The 24,098-nt window shown below is 40.2% G+C and overlaps 2 protein-coding genes across 3 annotated transcripts in view; one reads left to right on the top strand and one right to left on the bottom strand.

Moving 5' to 3' along the window:
- PSMD1 (proteasome 26S subunit, non-ATPase 1) overlaps positions 1-24,098 on the top strand; it is a 161,022-nt gene that overhangs the window by 98,879 nt on the left and 38,045 nt on the right. The gene's annotated exons all lie outside the window — the stretch shown is intronic.
- On the bottom strand, positions 5,429-23,545 carry HTR2B (5-hydroxytryptamine receptor 2B). 2 transcript variants are annotated; one of them, XM_068279336.1, is made up of 4 exons: positions 23,327-23,545; positions 21,646-22,355; positions 14,727-14,927; positions 5,429-7,189 (listed from the first exon to the last, which is right to left on the bottom strand). In XM_068279336.1, the coding sequence occupies exons 2-4, from the start codon at positions 21,974-21,976 to the stop codon at positions 6,291-6,293; spliced, it is 1,431 nt and encodes a 476-aa protein (XP_068135437.1). In that variant the 5' UTR covers positions 21,977-22,355; positions 23,327-23,545; the 3' UTR covers positions 5,429-6,290. The 2 variants fall into 2 exon arrangements, with proteins under 2 accessions (XP_068135437.1, XP_068135438.1); XM_068279337.1 differs by lacking the exon at positions 14,727-14,927.

The raw sequence follows: 24,098 nt of genomic DNA, 5'->3' as shown, positions 1-24,098 counted from the left end.
ATTCAATTGGGTGACCATGCTGTGGCATCAATCTCAGCCAGATTCGATCACTATGATATAATCGGCTGGATATTGATGCCTAAAATCAAATAATGTGTATGGGCACTCTCAATCATATAGGCTGTCAGCTGACAGACAGAGCATTCAGTAAGCAGCAGCAGCCCCCATCCCCAGTAACACAGCTTATCTAAATTGCATCTGAGTGCATTGTTTGTTTGTCCTCCCAGGTCCCTCCGTCCCCATTACACTCACCACAGCTGGGAATGGGATGTCTGTGCTAAAACTCCAAATGGTGGAAGGAGTCGGATCCAAGGGAAGGAATAAAGTTTACACATGTCTCCCGGCAGTTCTGGCAGTAGAAGAACTTAGTTGTGAGACGCCCCCGGGAGACAGAGGAGGCGGGGCGGCAGAGCTTGGGACAGCGAGGAACACAGAGCCGTGCCCTGCAAGATATCTCTGTGCTGCTGCTCTCATCCTCCATCAACCCCCGCGATGCGGAAGGGAGATCGGATTCGGCGAGCGCACACTACGGAGGACAGTCAGCTGAGCTGCAGCCAGGCAAGTAGGCAACATGTGTAAGTTGCCTGACCTGTTGCTGTGTGTTAACTCGCTGGCTGCCTCCAAGCTCTGGGCATGTTCCCCGCTGGGATATTTTATCCCGCGCCAGTTGCCCCCACATGTCGGATCACATGCCAGACTTGACTGTCCAGCCTGCCCGCGGCTATCTGCAAACTTCAAACAGCGTGGCTGCGAGTGGACTGGGTCTGTCTGCTGTCACAGCAGATGCAGAGTATGTTCAGTGGTGGAGGATGAGAGCGCACAATACAGCTGGCGGGCAGGGGGCATTAATGATAGCACGGTCGGGCGCTTTGATCTGATTGTGTTCCGTCACACTTTATAGCCGCTCTGCCGCCCTAAACCCTACTAATTTTCTGGCACCCTAGGCCGTAGCCTAGTTTGCCCTTGCCAGAAATCCGGCCCTGTGTGCCACATACATCTTTCTCAACCCCTAAAAGTCCTATGTGAAAACTGTCTGTTTAGCTTGACCTAGTTTACAGTACAGTAGTAGGGTAACAGTGTATAGTACTGTATTTGAGCATTTTAAACTGAGCAGTTGTTGCTGGTGTTTTTTTTTTTTTTTTTTTTTTAATCTCCCTGCCTAAGGTACTCGAGTCTTTCTCAGCTTACATGATAAAAACAAAACAAAACAATGAATTACTCCATTAAGTTAATGCACCTATGTGGTGCTCCGAAGAATTAAACCCTAGTGCCTTCCAAATGCTTGAAGATGCTGCTCGCCTCCAAAAAAGGGCTGGCGATATTGTTGATGAAAGATGAGCTCTGGAGATAAAGCACCATTAAATCATTATTTTAAATACGTCATCTCTTGAGCGTTAGGTACATGGAAGCCACACAAAAACAGTCTAACCTAGTGAGGCCAAATTTTGAATTGATTGATTTTATAACTACAATTAGTTCATTTTTTCCACTTCTATGTGTGTGAGGAAATATATTTTTAGAAGCAGCCTAACTGTGTTTTGTAGGCTTGTTTTTTCACATTCTAAGTTGTAAATCGGAGTGGTCTCTGATCAATAGAGAGTAATGCTTTTATTTTTAATTTATGGTGTATTACTGTTAAACATAGCCCTAAAAGAACAATTTGCAGTTAAAGTATGTGGTGGTCCGCGAAAAATAGGCCCGGTTGCCTGGTTAAGGTTGGTTAAAGGTTTAAAGCAAACCAGTCACTTAGAAGTCAACATTTATAAACATGTTTTTCAGCACATATTCTTTTAACATTAATTCATGTACAGTTTTTTGTTTTTGTTTACATTTGCCTGGACAATGAGAAGTAAAGCGGATCTAAACTTCCCTTAAAAAAAAATAAAAATAAATAAAATAAAAAAATAAAATAAATAAAAAAAACCTTAAAGTGAATGGGAACCGCATTTAAAAAAAAAATGAAGCAAATACTTACCTAAGGAGAGGGAAGGCTCTGGGTCACCTAGAGCCTTCTGTCTCCTCTCTCGGTGCTCTCTATCCTGTGCTGGCTCCCCCCCCCCCTGTTTCAATCCCCTGCCGAAAGGGTATTTGGAAGTCTTCGGGAGCCGTGTCCTCCCGAAGACGTGCGGCTCCATACTGCACAGGCGTGAGCGTGCTTGCGCAGGCGCAGTACAGGGCCGCCCTTCTTCAGGAGCATTCAGGCTCTCTGAAGACTTCTGAAGCCTCCTTCGGCCGGGTAAAGCAGTATTTGACTAAATTAGTCAAATACTGCTACCAGGCAAGCCAGCACTGGAGCGAGGGGACCAGGAGAGGAGCGGGAAGGCTCTATAGGACCCAGAGCCTTCCCTCTACTTGGGTATCTGTCTCATTTTTTTAAATGTAGTTCCCATTCACTTTAAGTCATCTCTACAAATTTTGTCCTAATCGCAGCTCCGAAGCTCTGCATAGTTCACTGTGAAACCTACCTTGCTTAGCTTTCAACTGGTAGTGAGACGAGTGTTTCCTCCCAACTGTATGTACGCAGAGCCAGCATCCCTATGAATTTGTAGGATTTCTCCTTCCTATGTTAAATATATGTGGCATTGCAGCAAAGCTGTAGGGGTGAAAAGTGATACAATATATTTTACTACCTACTTTGGGCAGATTTTTGAACCAATGAGACAGATGCCAATTCTGTGCATTTTTCACACTATGCTGCATACTGTTGTCATGGTTTCCAGCAAGTTACTTCAAAAGTATAGCAGCTCAAAGGGCCTGTTTCCACTCCACGCAGATTCTGCATGCAGAAAACTGACTCCAATGAATGCCTATGGGAAATATGCATCAGAAAAATCACGTTCAGTGGAAACAGGCCCATAGGCATTCATTGGAGTCAGTTTTCTGCATGCAGAATCTGCGTGTAGTGGAAACAGGCCCTAACACATTTTTAATTTTTAAAAAACTACAGCCTAAACTAAAAAATCAGATGGCAGATATGGAAAGATCAAATATAACCTATTAATAATATCGTCTTTTCTTGTTACGAAAGCTGGATGGGGGAGCTGCAGTCACAAAAAATACATAGTGAGTGTATGTATGGGTATATGATCCTCAAGTTGTCTTTAGACTGAGTGGCAGACAGTTGTGACTGGCCTGATATTTTCCCTAAGCACAGTCATTCATTGGCATCACAGATATGTAGTCAATAATCAATTTGGGTGCCATGATTCTCTCATGTAAGAGGCACATAAATTAGTACAGAAGAAAACAAAAGGAAGCAAGGCTATAGCAATCACTCAGGTATTGGTTTCCATTTGTCACCTGCTTTAAAAGGGAAAAAAATCAGGACTCTAGCTGTTGCTCTATGTGCCTTCACCATTTCCTTTCTTCTAGGTTAAATAAATCAGCTCTAGGGTTCTTAACAGTTTCTTACAAGTCTTAACAGCCATATCAGTCTTTTTATTTGGTACTATTTCAGTAAAGCAAACATTTACAAAGCATGGAGTGTAGGAGTAAGCAGAGGAGCTTTCCTGGCTCCCACTTGACATTCTGCACATAATTCGGCAGGAGAAGACAGGTGTTTCTGCTTGGTACCTTAGGGGAAAAAGAAAAATCTGGACTTTTTTCCATGTTCATATATTAGTGTCTCAATAATAAATTCAGAAGACAGTTTGTCCAGTGTATGTAGCAGTATGTTTTAAGTAGCCAATGCATGTCTACATCAATTGACATACATCATAAGGCTCAAAAAAGGTTAGCAACACAAACAGTATATAATAATCAGTGCATTCAGACATATATTAAAAAACATGATACAAATGCCGTAGCTGCATTATGATGATTCTTTCCTAAAGGAAAAATAATTTTAATGAGAAACACCAGTGTGTTTGCACCCACATTATTTTATGAATCTAGTACATTAAAAACATGTACAGTTAAAACCTGCATCTAAGGATAGGCACCAAAGAGTGTTGTAATTCTAAAATATCTCTTTTGCATTCATTTTTTTTAAGTATTAAGGTGACAATTGTCAGTAGGAGAATTTAATTTGGTTTTCTTTGCATTTTTGATGCTTTAATTATCTTTACACAGTATATGCTAATATAATATATACTCCACATTGGCTCAAGCTTATGACTGGACAGTGGTTATCTTTGCCTGAACAATTTTGTATTTAATTGGTGTGAATGACCATTAACATTGTTCACTATAGAGACACTCTGCCCAGCCACTGAGATGCATTCTTTGTTTAACCCATTAGCAGCTTCAGTAGAGTTATCTAGTTTAAGATAAGTGCACTGCTTTTGACCTAAGTCAGAAGTACTTGTGCTGTTAATTCTTGGAATGCTATGATGTCTCTTTTCTAGCAGAAAAGATAGAAACTGAAAGCAGAAGTCCTCTGTTATTGTCTCGCACTGCTCCATAGTGACAAGTGGCTATAAATAAACATTACAGCAGTACTAATTAGAGGCATGAAAATGTAGCAAGTAAAGAATAAAAACGTGCTAAAATAAATTGACCTGGAGTACTTGCAAGCCTATAAATAAATTGGCTGCTACATGGTTAACAGGAGAATATGAGCAGGTGGCATTGTGCAACTAGTGCCTGCAGGAACTTCAGGAACAGTGTGCTGAGGATTTTCAAAGTGGGTAAATTGCTGAAAAGTTGGAAGAGCACACCAGGATTAGCTTGAACACACCCATAAAGCCTACAGTAGCTTTCATCAGTTTCTGGTTTTGTATATTTCTGCCAATCACATTGGGCTGATGAAAAGGTATATTGCCATGGTTTAGGCCCCGTTCACATCACAAACGCGGATGGCCATGCGTGCGGAGCGCAACGCATGCGAACGCACGCCATCCACGTTTGTGTGCGTTGCGTGGCTGATCCCATCACTGAAAAGTGAATGGGACAGCCACACGTTTTTACAAAAAATGCGTGCAGCATGCGTTCCCGGACCGCACAGGTCCGGAACGCATGCAGTATGAACATCAGACAGTGCACTCTATGCACTGTCTGATGTCGTGCGTGTCTGCCTCCTGCACGCGTTTCCAAAACGCGGCTGGAAACGCGTGCAGTGTGAACGGGGCCTTGCGGTCTTCCCAGCCTTGTTTTTCAATAGTATCTGGACATATTTTTTTTTTACATTCTTATACCAAGTGTCTATTTTGCATTTGCTGACAACTGGGTAAATGTAATCAGGTTTGTAGTTCACCAACTAGATAGATTAGTTATGGTAACACTTAACTAAATATGCCATTTCCTTGTCATCAGGTAACTTCTATTTGTTTTAATGATTTGACCAACCTATGGGTAAATTGTGATGCAGAATTAATGATTGCTGCAACATGTGCAATAAAATATAAATGTATGCTTTCCAAAGTTCTCTGTAAAATGTGAATGGAATGATGGCACTACTTTGAATTTAATAATTTAATCCCACTGCAGGTTTATTTTTTGAATATTCTTTATAAACAAAGAGAAATAATTACAACATACTCAGCAGGCAGGGCCTGGTAAAGTGACTGTGCACCATGTAATGTCCTGCCATATTTTCTTCTACATGCTTTTATTTACATGAGAAAAAACAAGCATCTGTGCAAGGACAGCTCTTTTGCTGGGAATACACCTTGAGATTTTTTGGCAGATAGATAGTTCGATAGATAATTCCTGACATGTCCGATCTGATTTTCATTTTTCAGATCTATTTCTCACAGAAGTGAATAGATATCGATTGGAAAAACAATCGGTAAATCTGCTGAAAAATCTCATCGTGTATTCCCAGCATTAGGCTTGATAACCCTGCAATGATTTGCCTTACTCTGGAGCTGGACAGCGTGTAGCATTCCAGCTGTTAGGCATGTGAGAAGAGAACTGTTCGTCTTGCCCCCAAAATATTGTGGTAGCTGCTATTTACAACACCCATTATATGTGTTTTTTTTTCTTTATGGATTGTTTTTTTACACAGATTTTCAGAATAATTTTATAAAAACATAGTTTCAGCGTATATGTTAAAGTTAGCCTTTATTTTAGTGCTGTGTTCATAAATCTAAATCCCAGTAATCCCACTATCAAGCAGTTCAGAAGACCTGGAGCAATAAGGTGTGTTGCTGTCCAGGCGTAAGTGCTTTGATGTAGATAGGCTGGTCACTGCTAAGACCTTCAGTGCAGTTTGCAGTGGGAACACAGGGCTAGAGAAGACCTACTATGCAAAGTCTCATCATTTGTAGATGTATTCGTAATATAAATTAATCTATGAATCAATATCAGAGCATGGCAAGCAGTCGATGTGCATCATTGTGTAGACTTGTTTACACATAGCTTACTTGCTCTTCAGTCTTTCCAGCTTCATTTTCAGTGAGGAACAAGGTATCGAGCAGTATTGCTGAAGACTCGAGCTGTGAGTTGCGCAATCTCAGTGGACTCTGATACATTACTGGATTTATCCCGTTTTTCATTCCATTTTTCATGATGAGCTTTGAATTTTCTTTCACTGAGTTCCGGAATGATATCCTACTAGAGCAGTTCCGTAGGATGCTGACTGAGTGCATAGCTCGGAAATTACAAGTAATGTAGCGCCCAAAGGCATCTCTGAAAGTCTTGTTAAATAAAGTGTAGACTAAGGGGTTAACCCCAGAAGAAATATACCCAACCCAGACAAATACCTCCATCAGCATCTTGATTACATCGGGGTCACAGTCACTTGGGTCACAGAGGACAGAGGCCACATTGGTAATGAAGAAGGGACACCACATAAAAACAAACAAGAAAAAGACAATACCCAAGACTTTTGAAGCCCTTTGTTCATTAGTAATCGTCTGCATAGATTTCTTACCCACGCTGGATAGCCTCCGAATGGGCAGTTCATCATTGTTCATTTGTAATATACGCTCTCGCCTTGCTCCATCTAGCATAGCAACCTTCTCTGGAGAAGAGCTAGGTGTCATATCCCTCTGAAAGACAGTGGAAACTGTGGACCATGTTAGGCGCTGAGGAGGCTTATTTTTGATAAGATATGCCTTTTTTCTCAGTAAGTGAATGGTCAGAAAATAAATAACCACCATAATCCCAAAAGGGACAAAAAATGCTGCCATGGATCCATATATGATGAAATACTTGAAGTGTTCAGTCCGGACAACGCATGTGCTGTTTGAGTTGAAGATGGTGGTGGGGTCTATCAGACCTTGAATTGGGATGGGAAGAGCAATACCTGAAAGAAAACAAAGATCATTTTTTTTTTATGTAAAATCAAATTAATACTTTGTAAGAGCTGCTTTTAAGATGTTTATTGCAATCGCTATCAAGCACCTTTTGAGTTTCTTTTGCAGATATTTGTTTAATTTCTTTGATTGATGTCAAGAGAACCCGAGGTGGGTTTGAAGAATATTATCTGCATACAGAGGCTGGATCTGCCTATACAGCCCAGCCTCTGTTGCTATCCCAAATCCCCCTAAGGTCCCCCCTGCACTCTGCAATCCCTCATAAATCACAGCCACGCTGCTGACAAACAGCTTGTCAGAGCTGGCTGTGTTTATCTCTATAGTGTCAGTCTGCTGCTCTCCCCGCCTCCTGCAGAACTCCGGTCCCCGCCTGCATCCCTTCTCTCCCTGCTGATTGGAGGGAAGGAACGGGGGCAGGGACTGGAGCTATGCAGGAGGCGGGGGAGCAGCCAAGACTGACACTACAGATGTAAACACAGCCTCACAGCATGGCTGTGATTTATGAGGGATTGCAGAGTGCAGGGGGACCTTAGTGGGGTTTGGGATAGCAACAGAGGCTGGGCTGTATAGGCAGATCCAGCCTCTGTATTCAGATAATTCTTTAAACACACCTCGGGTTCTCTTTCAGGTTATCCTGAGCACTCGTGCTTAAAGTGAAACCCCACTCAAACCTTTTTCTTTTTTTTTGTTAGTTTTTACATAGAGCAGGGACCTGTCATGATCTTATTTTTTATTGTTGCACTTTGCATTTGTTTTAACCTTTGGGTCAATGGTCTTGGTGACAGCAGTTACCTGGACAGGTGGAAATATAGATGGCCGTAAAACCTGATTGAAGTTGTAACCTTTCCCCATTTTAATAGTTATGCTTCATAGCTACTAGTGCCCCGTTTGGGTAATTTACCCTCACTTCTTAGTGATGCCTGTGACGAAGGACATCTCTCCAACAGGGATGCAGTATTGAAGTCTTGGCAGAGGTTCAGTTTAAATCCTATACTATTCAAAAATAAATGTAAAAAAATACCAAAATTGTCTGGAAGTCTACTTTAAGTACTTTAGTGTTTTCAAGGCTTATGGTTTATTTACAAGAGCCTAAAATATTTTGGCAGTTAATTAAACTATTATGTGGACAGTATTTATAACTGTATGGCAGTGTAAAGCACATGGTTTTGTTACCAGTTACATCTTTCTGAAAATGTGATTTCCTGTCCTGCCATACAGCTGCTTCTGACTGATTACCAAAGCTTTATCATGCAAGACCCAAGTAATCTGATCATTATGCACTGTAAGCTATTTCAGGCCAGAGTAAATTAAAGGAAAGTGTTTCTGATCCGTTCTGTGGGGAAGCATGAGGATAGTTTTTCAGCATGCCCCAGTTATGCAGGGTACCTCCACAGCTGCAGGATTCAGAGAGGATCAGTGGGTTGTCATATCTTTTCTAACTAGCAGAGGTTGTTGCCAGTTAGTCTACTTGCCTGGGATTAAAAGCGGAGGTTGCACTAAGTGTGACATTTGTATAACCTCCAGCTGTGCATATTAGATGTGGATATTTTCATAAGGTAGTATGAAAAACTTCTGTTGTCCAGGTATAATTTGCATGGTCTTATCTTGCCCTCTTTCCATAATAATTACCTTTAGTGATGAACATAGATGTCTCTTTGCTGTGGTTTCAGATTTAGGAGTAGGTATGTAAAAAGCAAATAAAGAATAAATTAAACAAAGTTCTCTTCATGTTTGAACAGTGCTGAGTGGGCTAGACTGCTGAAACCGAGCTTGAAAGCAAACTTGTATCTCAGGGAGCTCGTGACAAACTTTTTCATAAATGCTGCCTACAGCGTGGATGGGCCGCTTGCACTGTGGAACTTTCTGACTTCTGTATTGAAATCTTTAGCTAGTGTGCATGAGCATATGCTGCTCTGCTATAACTTCTTACTAATATAATAAGTATTTCACAATCTCACTTCTAAGAGAAACATGCCAATTTGTAGAATTCATAGTCAAGGATAGGAGAATTGAAGGGCATGTTTCAGTATTTTTGATGTGAGCCACGATGTTATCATAGAGACTTGTCAAGCTTATTCAAGTGGATGACACCACCATAAGCCAAAGTCTATGTTAAAAAAAAAATGACACCTCCAAATAAAAGTTGTTAATAAACCAGTTTAAGATTAGGCAGAAGTACAACCAACTTTTTAGGGCCACACAGGGGTTTAGTTTGTTTTTCTCCTGAGTTTTCGTACAGGAAATGTTTTTATACCACAATAAAATGCCTTTTAAGCCCGTGCAAGCAAGGAAATAAAATGTTTGATATTTATTTACCTACTTTTTAGTATTTTTTTTTCAATTATCAGGTTATTTAATATATAGATGAAATAAAAAATGATCTCCTACAGGACTACTCAGGAGATAAGGTACTTAAATAGAATGTCTTCACAAAGGAGTCATGGTGAATACAATAGTGTTTTGGATCCTGTAACCAAGAGCATCTAATTTGATTCATTAATTGTGCTCCTTTGATGTAGAGCCCCTTGGCTGTCTTGAAAGGTTTTATTCTACTTCTGCCTGTTCTCACATTGGATTAACTTTATTATATTTGGAAGTGCTAAATTTTTGATACTGTGGTTGATGATGAGGTGCAGGGAGACTTGAACTCGAAGAGATGTCAGCAATTTGGCTACATCTCCTCTATGCACATGATTGCCCTCCAGTTCCGGTATTGGTGCACAAACCAGACATTGACTTAAGCTACATACACACACGGGGCACAATTGTCCCCCGTTGCATGCATACATGTGACCAGGGAGCGGCAGCTCCCTGTCGGCGACAGCTGTCCACACGTCTTGCCAGAAAGGCAGAGACGCGGCGGAAGCTGTTTGTGAATGTGAATGGAGCATCCCCCAGCCGGATGCTCCATTCACTCGCATAGGTCTCCTGTCGCTAGCCCGCATACACACGCGGGACTAGCGACAGCTGCGGCGAAGTTGCGGCGACAGCTGTAGCCGGCGATTGAGCATGTCAATCGCCTGGCGACAGCTCCGACGGGCGACGGTTCGGGGCGCGCGCGTCATACACACGGGCGACCTGTCGCTGCAACACGCGCGTGCCACGTGGTTGCGGCGACAGCCGTACCTCGTGTGTATGCACCATTAGAGGATGGACCTGCACTTGCTTTAGCTGGATGAGAGTGGGACCTGTTTACTATATAATATGTTTGTTGGGGGAGTTTAGTTCGAATGCCACTAATGCTATGGTATTCTTGCACTTCTTTTTAAAGAGAAACTCCGACCAAGAATTTAACTTTATCCCAATCAGTAGCTGATACCCCCTTTTACATGACAAATCTATTGCATTTCACAAACAGACCATCAGGGGGCGCTGTATGACTGATTTTGTGCTGAAACCCCTCCCACAAGAGGCTCTGGTACCGCGGTACTCTGGGCAAACTGCCACAATGTAACAAGGTTCACAGACAGGAAATGGCTGTTTACAGCTGTCTGTTAAAGCCAGAACAGCTAGAAACAGCTACATAGCCTGCCCACAGTAACAATGTCACCATGTAATACATGTCAGAATGTGAATCTGGGAGAGGAAAGATTTTACAATGAGCAAACACTGACTAAATCATTTATACATAATTATGGTAAAAATGAAGCACTTTTTTTATTACATTATTTTCACTGGAGTTCCTCTTTAAACTGCATTCAGACACACTTTTTTATGTGTATCTACTTAACAGAACATTATTTTAAATTGTGCATAAAATCCAATTTGTTAAAGTTTTTCAGTTTAAAAATGAATGTCTGCTCACTCCTTCATCTGAAACCATGCTTTTCTAGTAGAAACTTCTATCCATAATAGGCTGTCTGTTACCAAGAGGCATGGGTTTTGACTGACCAGGAGTGAGCAGGCATAGAACATGTCATTGTTTAATAGTTTAAGCATATTAATCTAGTATTTAGGCTCTTTTTAAAGGTGTTGTATATTTTTGGAAACCTCCATGTAACTGTTTTCATTTAAATCCTTGGCACCAGCCTGTTGAGTCACTGGGCATTGTAAACAAGAAACGTGGCTCTTTCTATCCCAACAAGCTGCATCAAGTCCGTGAGATCATATCTCCAGCTTGCAAATTGGATACAGCTTGGAACCAGGCCAATCAAATGCATTTCCTGCTGATTTTGATTGGCCCAGTTTGTATTAAATTAGCATGCAAGGTAAATTAGCATCTTACATTTCATTGACAGTGTCTAGAAGCTATGCAGTATGTTCAGATGTCTGCTTTTTCATGCCAGGTTTCTTATGGCTGCTGGCAGCTTAGGTAACTTTGCACGAGACAGGGTTGCTCTACCAGTTAATGCAGTATAGCAGTTCCAAATCAAACAATGTTCATATACAGAGATGTTTTCTGCTCTGAGACACCTTAACATTTCGGTTTGAACATTTCAGACAATACATTAGAGTGCAGAGATTTATGGTTGTATTATATATCCCATTTGAATTTGAGTAGTAGAAAAGTATTCTTTGTGGAGTTAAGACAACTGAAGCGAGAGGGATATGGAGGTTGACATTTATTTCCTTTTAGGGCCCGTTTCCACTAGTGCGGATCTGCATGCGTTTTCTGCATGCAGATTTGGATAACCAATACAAGTGGATGGGCCTGTTTCCACTTCTCAGAAATCCTGTGCGGTTTTCTGTGCAGGAAAAATCTGCACGGCAGAGCCCTTGCGGTGTGCGATTCACATACAATGTATTTATTAGGAAATTCGCATGCGTTTTTGTATGCGAATTTTACCGCAAATTTTACTGTGAATTCGCAGGCGTTTTCGCATAAAATCAATTTAAAAGCTCACAGGCACTGACATGGTTAAATTCGCATACTTACTAACATATGCGAAAAGGCCTGCGAATTTGCGGTAAAATTCGCATCCACGTGCGAATTTGTTTTACGTTTTCTGCGAATAATTCGCACCGCACAAGTGGAAACAGGCCCTTAAACTATACCAGTTGCCTGTCTATCCTGCCGACCCTCTGCCTTTAATACTTTCAGCCATAGACTCTGAACAAGCATTCAGCAGATCAGGTGTTTCTGACATTATTGGCAGAATTGACAAGATTAGCTGCATGTTTGTTTCTGGTGGGATTCAGACACTATTGCAGCTAAATAAATCAGCAGGGCTGCCAGGCAACTGGTATTGTTTAAAAGGAAATAAATATAGCAGCATCTATATACCTCTCATTTAAGTTGCAAGTAAACGCTAATGGCCCTTTTCCACTAGCAGTCGCTAGCGTTCACGCTGAACGCTAGCGACTGCTGAATCGCAAAAGGTAAAAAATTACCGGTGATTTCCCGACGTTTGTGGCTGCGATTTTGCTATGCTATGCACTGCATAGCAAAATCGCGGCAAATATCACTCCTCGCTGCGATCGCGTTTCAGGCAAAAACAAATCGCAGTAGTGGAAATACTCTACCGTGATTCCTATGTTATTTAGCAAACCCTAGCGATTGTAAAATCGCTAGCGGTTTGCGATTTTGCAATTCCGCTAGCGCAGACGCGCTAGTGGAAAAGGGCCCTAACTGCTTACACAAATCACTCCCGTATGTTACTGTAAGATGTGACCTAGGAAAGGGCTATATTGACAGCCGTTGTTTTATGTGCATCAGTTAACCACTTTTTCCACCACTACAGTATATCTACGTCCTTTGTGTCCTTCATCTAAGCCACGAGGACTAGATATAAGTTGTGTAGCTGAACCACACCTGTGCACAATTGGGATTGCTCCTGTGCAAAACCTTCGGCACTATCTGCTGCAGAACTAATTGGTGAAAGCGAATATATGTTCCTTGAGCCAATATGATTGAATTTTACCATTAAAAATACTTTTATTTTTTCAGTTCATAGTAAAAAATACACACTGTAGCATTATTTCAGAATCCAATATCTTCACCATAAATTGTGACAGGAACATAATTTAAGTTTTGTTATAAACAGTAGAAACAGCCAAACAAAACTTGTGTCTTTTATCCAGAATAGTGCTTTTTATTTTTTAAACTGGAATTAGTAAAACTGAGAAATGGTTTTTTTTTCTATTTTTCCCCTCTTTTTCCTATTAAAATGCATAGAAAACAAAATTGTTTGAGGGGGAAAAATGCCATACAATAAAAACCTAGTTTGTCTTGGAAAAAAAACAATATATATTTAATTGATGTGTCATACGTAGGGATAACGTTAATGCTGATTAAATTGGGACATAGCTAAAATGTCAAAACTACTGGATGCAAAGTGGTTAATATATCTTTTCCACTACCTATGGTTTTGTCTTTTGAGAAGGTAAGACGTTACACTTCTCATTAACGTTGGCTGGGTAGTGTACTGGTTAGGGCTTTGCTGACATAGGAGACCTTGGTTCAGATGTCGGCTCTTCCTATTCAGTAATCCAGCACCTATGTAGTAGGAGTTCTCGGGCAAGACTCCATAACCCTGCTACTGCTTACTGTGTGCAATCTAGTGGCTTTCTCGCAAGCGTTTGAGTTCGACAGGAGAAAAGCTCTGTACAAATGCTGGAAAAATTATTATAATAATAATGTTACTACTACTAGTTATATATCGTCAAGGGCGCCTTCACCAGTGTTTGTTAGTATAGTGCTGATATAAAGCTTGTGGTTCTCTGTGTGAGGGGAGGGTGGGCAGGTTGGAGAATGCTTTAAAAAGAGTCTGAAGTAAAAACAAAAAGCAGATACTTACCTGAGGACAGGGAAGGCTCTGGGTCCTAATGAGCCTTCCTCTCCTGGCCCCCACATTCCACCACTGGCTCCCCCGCTAGCAGTGTCCGAGCGATGGGTTAGAGACTGCTCTCTGCCACTGCTGCACTCAGGCTCCCAAAGACTTCCAAAGCCTCCCGCAGCAGGACTTTCGAATGGGGGAGCCAGCACTGGACTGCAGGGACCGTGAGAGGAACAGGAAGGCTCATTAGGACCCAGAGCCTTCCCTATCCTTAGGTAAGTATCTGTTTTTTAGCTTCAGATTTCTTTAAGTAACTTGTGGGTCCCCTATTGGTGGATTTTTATTTGGTAAACCGATTCAGGGCCTTTTTCCACTAGCCTGCGATTTGCGATTTGCTTCTGATCGCAAGGTACATTAAACTAATGGAAACTGCAGCAGCAATTTCCATTAGTGCGATCCAATTTTGGTCAAATCGCAATCGTTGTCCTGTCGCGTTTTGTATGTGATTGAGCTGGACTATAATGAGTATAGTAGCTCAATCGCAATCGTAATCGCATGGTGGAAATTGAAACGCGATTGCGATCGCATTTCATAGTGGAAAAGAGCCCTAAAGTGGTATTTTACAATAGAGCAGGACACCTATATTTGACTTATTTCTGTGAGGACTCATGATCTGTCACTGGATAAAGATCAGCAATCTGTAGATGAGCTTCTTTCTGTATTATGCTTTGTCAGTTTTGAAAAGAAATCTGATTTTAGGTATGCACTCAATAAGACCAGAAATAAAACTCTAGTCATTTGCTTTGCTTACCTGCTGATATCACCCACACTACTGCAATTTTAACAAGAGTTTTTGCTCTGGTGTTGAATTGACTGGCTTGAATGGGTTTTTTGATGGCAATGTAGCGGTCTAAAGATATGGCGCAAAGGTGTATAATGGATGCTGTAGAAAACAAGACATCCAGGAATAGCCAGATGGCACACAGGCACTGTGGCAGAGGCCAAACAGGTTCTGAAAAAGACAAAAATATTTTATATTGTAATATGAAGTTGCTTTGAGGCCTTTCTTCTAAAGTGTGACCTAAATGCATTATATTCATAAAACATTACTAATCAGTCCAACTCTACAAAGAAATATATGCATGTGTTCATTTACTTTTCCATATGCTTGACAGAGTTGGTATGTTTGTAAGCCGCGGTATTTCTTTTAAGCTGCCTTTAGTCGATTATAGGGCTTCTTGTTTTGAGGAAATACAGTGAAATACGCTGGATATGAATCAAACTGAAGTAAACAAAAGCGTATGCCCCTCTTTACAGTCCTGCTGAAAATATTGTTGTGGATTTTAGTTTTTGTTAGCCCAATAATTACTGTAGTCCTTCAAAGTGTGTGTGTGTGTGTGTGTGTGTGTGTGTGTGTGTGTGTGTGTGTGTGTATGTGTGTGTTCTCCGACTTATGATTGACCTGACTTACGAACGCCATGGATTCTGTTTCCATGGGAACAAGTCAAAAAAAAAATTGAAATTGGACTTTGTTTTTGAGAAAATCTATTTAAAAAAATTCAAAACAAAAATGGCCGCCAGGACAGCCTAACGCTGATCAGCGTAAAGTCCTGGGGCATGGATTTGCAGGAGATCGCGCCTGCTGATGCTAATGAGACTGTTAGACGGCGAAACAGACGTCTGTTTACTCCATACAGGGCTGCGATTGACGGCAGCGCTGTACTGGGGACAGCCATGTGACATAGCTGTCCCCCTGGCAGGCTCAGGGTGATCCGCTGTCATAGTTTGAAGCCTATAACATCAGATCACAGTGATTGGCGGGAGGGGGGCGGGGGAGACAAAAAAAAAATACAAGCTTTTATTAAAAAAATAAACCTATAAATATTTGTAATAAAAAAATAATGTCCTGGGAGTGATCATAGCCCACCAACAGAAAGCTCTGTTGGCGGGCAGAAAAGGGGGGAATCACTTTTTGTGCTGAGTTGTGCAGCCCTGCATCGAGATTTTAAAGAACAGGCGACACCCATGCTAACCTAGAAATAAAAAAACACATATATAAGTAGATAAATACTACTTCTACTTACATAACAGATGTATTGTGCTATCCATGTAAGATTCCTGTGAATTTTATGACTCTAGTTTCCCCCCTCCCTTCTATTGCTCATTGTATATTCATTAACTGCCCTCCTTCGCAGAGTCTTCAGACACTCCCACTGAGGTGTATACTAACAACTGCACTGTCTATTTTTCTATTTACACATCCAATCACTGAGTCACAGCAGCCTTGCTTGTAAACACAAGTAATCAGATGGTGTTTCTGATAAGCAGCCAGGCAGGGAAATAAATGGAAGAGGAGGAATATATTATAGATAAAAAGAACTCCCAGCATTCAACTGTTTGGCACTAGGGCCAGTGCTCCTAAAGTATGTGATAACTATAAACCATAACAGCAGAAACAGTTTTGCAAGTTTTGAATGCAGGATTAGTATCTTTATCATTTAATACACTCAGTTGCTGTTGAAATTTGATTTTTATGGTGACAATACCGCTTTAAAGCTGCAGTGGCCCAATTTGTAAAAAAATGGCCTGGTCTTTAGGGGGGTTTAAGCTCGTGGTCCTTAAATGGTTAAACTTGTGTAAGCAGGTACAGAGGGAGACACTGAAGGCACAGAGATGGCACAATGTTCCGACTTAAGAACAAATTCAGGTTAAGAACGAACCTACAGTCCCTATCTCGCTCGTTAAATGGGGACTACCTGTATACATATATTCACACTTGCGTACATACATACACATATACATACACACAAATAATTGTTTTTCTGTAGCTATCCTAGATGTGGTGACTTTGATTTGTATGGCTATGTTTTTGAGTAAATATACACACATAGGTGCCTTTTTCTACTATACGCGGTGCAGCAATAGAACTAAAACTAATGCATGGCAATGGAACAGTATGCATTGCGTGCTGGTTAAGTGGTGCAGAACGATCCAAGATTCTGCAACATGCATCCCCGTCATGAAGTTACACGAATGGGAGCAAAAGTGATGCGTAGCTGCATCACATCCCTTTGGATCCCATTCACCAGTGGAAACTGGCTCTTACTGTAGTCCTTTATACACATCCATGGGTCTGTGCAGAGTTCCAGGCCTACAGGTGTCAGGTGGTCTGTGAATGGTTACTTCCTGGGTATACGTGTTTATGTGTGATAAATCTAATTGCTCTTTATAAATGTAGTTCTCTTTTGAGACTATTGATTTTTATGTAAAAATACATGGCTAAGTAATTTGCAGATGTTAACTACCATATTAGAGTACTACCATATTGGAGTACTCCTTTTCTTAGGACTAAGGTGCATCAGCTCTAGATATTTAATTTCACTATTTTATTTCTGTTGCTTTGCTTGCAGAGCTAATAAACACAGCCTGGCCTTAGAACATTACTAGAGAGGAACCTTTGCATAGAAATCAGAAACGTTTGGCTTTGTCTTATGACTGGATGATAGAATGACAACCAATGCCTCTTGTACTTTGAACTTCGAAGCCGAAGCATTGTAGATGCAGGAGAATCTGCTATATCCATCCAAAATTATATATATATATATATATATATATATATATATATATATATATATATATATATATATATATATATATAATTACGGTTCACCAATGATCATCGGTCGCTTTCTGATAATTGTCCTTCCATGGAATACCGCGGAAATCGGAATTTCCGCATACCAATTTCAACAGAATTACTTTTTTTTCAGAATATATATATATATATATATATATATATATATTCTGAAAAAAAAGTAATTCTGTTGAAATTGGTATGCGGAAATTCCGATTTCCGCGGTATTCCATGGAAGGACAATTATCAGAAAGCGACCGATGATCATTGGTGAACCGTACTGTTCAGATGCAGTGCACTAGCTTCTACTGGCTCTGATAAAGTGGATTGTTTTGTTGTGTGTAAACTGTTACTTCACTACACAGAAACACTTGAGTTTGAGCAGAAATCTTAAATTTATGACTGCTTTGACCTAAGCTTGTGAAAAGTGAGGTCTAGCTTCTGAAAGAGCTGCTGCCTGACACTTCTCTTTGCAATGATTGATACATTAGTTTGAAGCCTGCTTTTGCATACTTTGGCATAGGCTAGTGGCTAATGGCCGTTTTGTGAAGAAAGTCTTTATACTGAAAATGATTTAGATGGAAAGGTTTTTGTCGCCAGTGAGGTTTTATCATATTTTTTGTGCCTCTTTTATATTTTTGTCAAGCAATATTTAAGTGCATAGATGTAGTACAGCCATTATTGACTGAGTAGTATTGTTTTGACTTTTTTTGATGCTGGGAATACACAGAGTTTTTTTTTTTTTTTTTTTTTGCCAGATTTACTTTCCGATCGATTTTCTGGTCCTCTCACTGATCGATTTTTTTGATGTTTTTCCGTTCGGTTTCCATTCACTTTGATGATAAAATCGATCAGAAAAACGATTGAAAATCAGATCGGACCTGTCAGAAATTATCTATCGAGCAAACTATCTTCCCAAAAAACCCATGGTGTATTCCCAACAATTACATTTTGCTGTTTATTTGTATCCATTGTAGTGTAAATTGACTTTTGCTTTGCACCGCTGTAGCTGTAATATGTGTTAACTTTCATTAGCTTATAGACTATTTCCCCTCCTTGGAAACATTTAGACTTTTTTTTTATATTTTTATTAGGCACTAAATTATGTGCATAATATACCAGAGATGAGAACAAGCTGCAGGCTCCTTAAAAATTGAAGTAGAGTTGGCATATAGTATTAGCCTGGACAAAGCCTCCATAATAATGAGGGTGAGAAGCCTGCCTCCAAACCCATCCTGCAGACAAAGAAAAACTTTCAGATCGCAAACCTGGTCTTACACCTTTCCTAGAATTAAGCATATTACTCTTCCTTTGGTTTGTGCTTGGTACAATAACAGCAATTTCATGATTACAGAAACCTTTCACTAAATAAAGTAAACTTAGATTTGTGAAGCAAGAATGGTTTATTTAGCTTGACTTCCATTATTATGTAGACTAATCTGCCTTTGTGAAAATACAGGGACTTGGAGAGAAGTAGTGAGTACTGCACATAACTCAGTATAGATGGAATAATATCTGAGGGTCCTTTTGCACTGACCATTTTGCTTCAAGATTTGTATTGCCTTCGATTCGGCCACACTTTGGACACTGATGCATGCTGCACTTTTTTTCTGTTTGCATATGGGTTAGTCAATGGGAGCATATAAGTATATTGCATATCAAATGTGGTGCTCCCTGTTTGAACTTTGGGGGGGTGGGGCCTCCATGGGCATATTCCAGGTTTAGTTTGCACACACGGGCCAATATGCAATTCACTTTTCTCCTACGTGATAAAATAAAACACATTTTGAATTACCCACAAGCAAGAACATACTCAAAATAACTTTGATAGTAGTTTTTCAACTACGTTTTGGTACTTTTTCCATTTTAAAATGCTGAAAAGTTATTTTAAATACAAGATGAAAAATTATCTCCTAGGAGAAAACTTTAGGAGAAAAAGTTAATTGCATATCGGTCACTGAGAGATATATTTTAATTGTTTGATATCTTGTTTTGCACATTGATTATTATTTATTAATTATTTTTTTTGCAAGATTTTTGCATTACTCAGATGGGGCCCAGTGTGAACGTACCATAGAAATATTGCATTGCCTTGGGGTGCAATGATATTGTCCATTGCTTTTGATGGAGTAAAACAAGAGTTTTGAGATGGCACACGTCATTGTTAACATTATTTCTGCCAAATTTATAACGCATATACTGGAATATGAGGAAACCTATTTTACCCCATAAAATGCTTGTTTTATATACCTGTAGCCTTTAAGAGTGCGCAGTGGAGTTTGCTGGTTCTGCTACCACTGCCACCCTTGTAATGCAAAGGGCATAGGAGGAAATTGGCATAGCTTCTTGTTCTGCCATCAGGTCTTAACAACTCACTCCCTGCCCACCCCCTTGCCATCTATTTCCAGCTGCATTGTCTTCTGCCTTCTCCTGCTATCCAGCCTTGTTCTCCTGCCATACTCCCACCTCGTGCTGAGTTCTGCTCTCCACTGCCAGCAGCTATCCTAGTTCTGGGTTCCGCTTTTCATCACTGTTATTCAGCCTCCTATACCCATAATGGGGCTGTGTGATGGTGAAATCAATGGTGGCAGGGCAACATGGACAACACTCCCAAGTGCACATGGACAGGCAGCAGCTGAACTGAGGAAGCCTGAGGGCTATAGCAACCTCACTTCACCATGCATTGTCTACTGCATTATTGGAACCATTTTTAACTTTTGTCTCAGGTAAAATAAATAGAAATTCAGTAACATAGGAATGGGAGAAAGTGAAGAACGGATGAAAGTGAAAGTGTCACTATAACATTTCAGTTTACATTTGTCATTTATTAATGTGTTACAAGCTTGCAGCGTGTATTTTATAGGAATTAAGCACTGTTGCCTGAGTTTTATGTCTTTTCATTTAAGTGTTTCATATTTATCTTAAAGAAGTAGCTTCTTTAGTTACACTTTTTTTTTCCTTTTGAAGTAGTCGCTTGTGTGAAGCCTGAACCCATTTTTTTATATACTGTATAAAGTACAGTGAGTGCTCACAGCCATACGCAGTAGCAGAGATTGCTATATAACTCTAACGGTTTGTTCTCAGTGTATATAAACATACATGAGATTTGTATATGAAGTGCTATCCTGTGCTCACAATTCTGTCTGTGCCTACACAGCATGTGTAGATTTATTGGAGCATTGTATAAACTGTCTACTAATGCTGTGTTTTTGAGAGCACATTTGAAAACCCAAGTGAGATTTCAGGTTTGTGTTGCCGAGGTGCAGAAGGAGGCCCGTAGTTCTAGAGTTCAGGAGATTAGCAATTACATATTCATTTTTTTTTTTTGGTCCCACTTTTTAGATTCTGGTTATAGTTGCAATGTTTACACCCAGTAATAACTGGAAATTTATTGGTGTTTTTTTTTTATTTTGTAAAGCATATTGCTGGGCATATATTTTTGGGTCTTGGGCTGATATTTTCCATTTGCAGTTCCTTTACTGGAGACTATATCATTGCCAGACTCTAGTAGTTTATCTAAGATGCAAAGGACAAGAGCAAAAAGTGGAGTAATCGCCCGGAGCAACTATTCAAAATTCATTTTATACAGCAGCCGAAACCTGATTGGATGCCCTGGGAAACTACCCAGATTTTGATCCTTTTCTTTGCAACTGCCTTCAAATTCAGCCCCAGGAACTCCTTTAGATGCAATTTCCCATACTGTTCTGGAGAACAAAACTATTATCAATTATGAATCCTGGAATTACTTTTGGATTACCAAACCTCAAGCAGCATTTGTTAGATTTACTTGGAAAAGTCTAGATCAGTGCTATCATGTTTGACCACAGATTTTTGTTTTCTTGTGCAAGTGCCTTAAGTTATGTTTGCAACCCAGAGAGTTTCAGTTTTAAAGAGTGACTTTGCTGTTTAGCTGCCCTTAGGCAACTTGTAAGAACTCCATTGTAACAACATTACACATGAGATAAAGATAGTTGGCAGTAATCTGCAGATGCTGAAGAACTGTTTACAATATCTTGAACATTTATATCTAGTGTCCAATCAACAACTTTTACTTTGTCAGATATTCTCTTTAGTAGACTGCATTTCTGATACTTACTGAACATAATGGTGAGGAGTGCGATTGGCATCACAAATATCCCAACCAGCAGGTCTGCCACAGCCAGAGACATAAGGAAATAGTTGGTGGCATTCTGCAGTTTCTTCTCCAGTGATATTGCCAAGATTACCAGGATGTTGCCACCTATTGTAGGCAAAATAACCATCAGTGTGAGAAGTGCCAGCCAGCACTTTGGAGGTCCAGTTTCAGAGCTGGTATCGTTTGACTGGCTGCCAGTGAAGGATTGGTTGAATTCTGGCATTTTGTACAAGAGGACATAGTCATGAGGTGCTCCAGATAAATGGGAGTATGTCATAACATCTTCTCTCATGTCTTTTTCAGCATTTTATCCAGCCAGTCCATATCCTTACCATTCACATAAATTTATATCCATCTTTTTTGTGCTTAGAAAAGCGACATGCTTTTCCCCATACATTAGCAAGCAGTTTTACTGCAGTTTTGATACCAGAATCTTATTAGTTGCTGAAGTATTTGTAACCACCTGTCCTTCCAGTATAGCAGCTAAAGGGGGTAATATTCCCTTTGAGACCGGTTATCGCTAGCCTTCACCATATTTTCTTGTACCACATGCAAGTCTTGATATTGTTTATCTGAGGTTCATCTTTTGCTCTTTCCTGTTCCACGGACCTTGCTCAGAGCGACAGGTTGTTGTTTGGATGTGGCATGGTCGTTTTTCTTGCAGAGTTTGTCTACACAAGGCAGAGAAGAGATCTATGTGAATAGCACTATAATGATTTTTAGAATATCCATGGTACTTTGTTTTTAATATCATTTAAATGCTGTGCTCAGCCCTTGTAATGAGGCAGATGAGGGATTTGCTTTATTTAAATCCATCTGTTTTAAGCAAGCTTGCTCGTATAGCTTTGCTGTCCCCCGCCTCCCGAGACTAACGTTATCTGCTGTAACATAACCCTGTATGAAAGCTTTAACTCTTGACTTTAGGGCGGCGTGGTGGCACAGCTGCCAGCTTTTTAAGGTCATTTATGGGGACACTGTCCAGCTTTGCTTGTGTGCCATACAATATTGTTATAAGAATCAAGACATATTACATTCTATTTTTATATGCCAGTGTATACTTTGTGCATTTTAATTGCCTTTTGGCAGTTTTATTACCACTTACCTACATTTACCTCAAAATATGATGTTACAATTGCCAGGGGCATCACTTCAAAGTTTGGGGTTGTTCTTAGAAATCAGAAATAATTGACGTTCACCTTATTAAATTGAGTGTTTTTGTCACTAAATTGAACAGTACTTATTTATCCTGCAGCCAAAGTTGACCTGCAATGATCTATATACCGTAATGATCTGCTGTTTATAGGGTAAATGGAATTTGTTGCCTCATAGTATGTAGCCACACATGGGGATGTTTTAGCTAGAATGTATGCATGTGGCTGAACATGGCAAATACTTACATATAGGAGAACTAAATATCAGTGTCGGTTCAGTAATATTCCTGATTTAGCACGTTTAGTGTTAGCATTTTACATTTAGGAAAATGTACTTTTTGGTAACAAAGCACATATCACACATTAGGTTTAACAGACTAGATGCTAGTTTTGTATAAAATGTAATCACCATCAAGCTTCGGCTACACAAATCTTTGGTTACAGGTCATAGAACAGTGACATTAAAGCACAATATTTTTAATCATACTCACCACAACTGAACAGTTGTTTGCTGGGAAAACTTCTCGTTCTGAGATTGTAAGTAACTCCTTGACATCCTTCTGTGTACTTTTCCTTCTTCACATTAGAAATCTGAGTAATCATTTGTCACTTTCTTCTCATGCAAGGAGGAGGCTGCAGCTTTCACACATGTCTGTTGCCCCAGGGACATGACTGTCAGCAACTGCAGTGTCTGTTGCATCTGTTCTCCTAAATTGAAATGTGCAGTCTCCTTAAGAGAATCCAGTGGAGGTTGAGAGCTGGAGGTCAGCCAGAAGCCAGGCTCTCTTGATTTCTTATTAAGCCCCCTCCTTTCTTTTCCTTCTGTCCCTCCCACCCAATCCAGCTGCACCCTTGGGGGCTTCACTGTCAGTTACGGACAATACAGACCCCAACCTCACATGCGGGAGGAGGGGGATCGTTAACACATAGTATTCTAGCAATAGTGCAGATTATTGTGGCACTTAATATCAATTAAAAATGCATACGGTGCATTTTCGTTTTGTTTCCCTTGGTTTCCACTGCATTGCCCACACTTGTCCTTTCCCTGCTTTATTTCACTCAGTGGATTAAAGGGTGATTCTTACCCTAGTGTATGATGTGGTCTCTGTTTTGAAAAAGTGCAGTTTTGTTATTAGCGAGTTTGTTAAACTTTCCTCAGGCTGATTCTGAGCCTGCATAGCAGGTTGGCTTCCTATGAGTTAAGAAAGAGAAGTGAAGTATAGTGTTATTACTGGGGGTCAGCACCTCTGCACCCTATGAGTC

This window comes from Hyperolius riggenbachi, chromosome 4 (assembly GCF_040937935.1).
Source record: "Hyperolius riggenbachi isolate aHypRig1 chromosome 4, aHypRig1.pri, whole genome shotgun sequence".
In the NCBI taxonomy this organism is placed as follows: domain Eukaryota; kingdom Metazoa; phylum Chordata; class Amphibia; order Anura; family Hyperoliidae; genus Hyperolius; species Hyperolius riggenbachi.
Note: the sequence above shows the minus strand (reverse complement) of the source record. Positions and strands in the feature narration are given on the sequence as shown.

What these genes read in the sequence shown, in the direction of transcription:
- HTR2B (XM_068279336.1), bottom strand. Translation starts at nt 21,976, where the DNA reads ATGAGAGAAGATGTTATGACATACTCCCATTTATCTGGAGCACCTCAT. An exon ending in ACTCCTCACCATTATGTTCA is followed by an intron (nt 14,928 to 21,645) that starts GTAAGTATCAGA and finishes TGTCTTTTTCAG; the next exon opens with AACCTGTTTGGCCTCTGCCA. An exon ending in AGTGTGGGTGATATCAGCAG is followed by an intron (nt 7,190 to 14,726) that starts GTAAGCAAAGCA and finishes GTTTTCTTTCAG; the next exon opens with GTATTGCTCTTCCCATCCCA.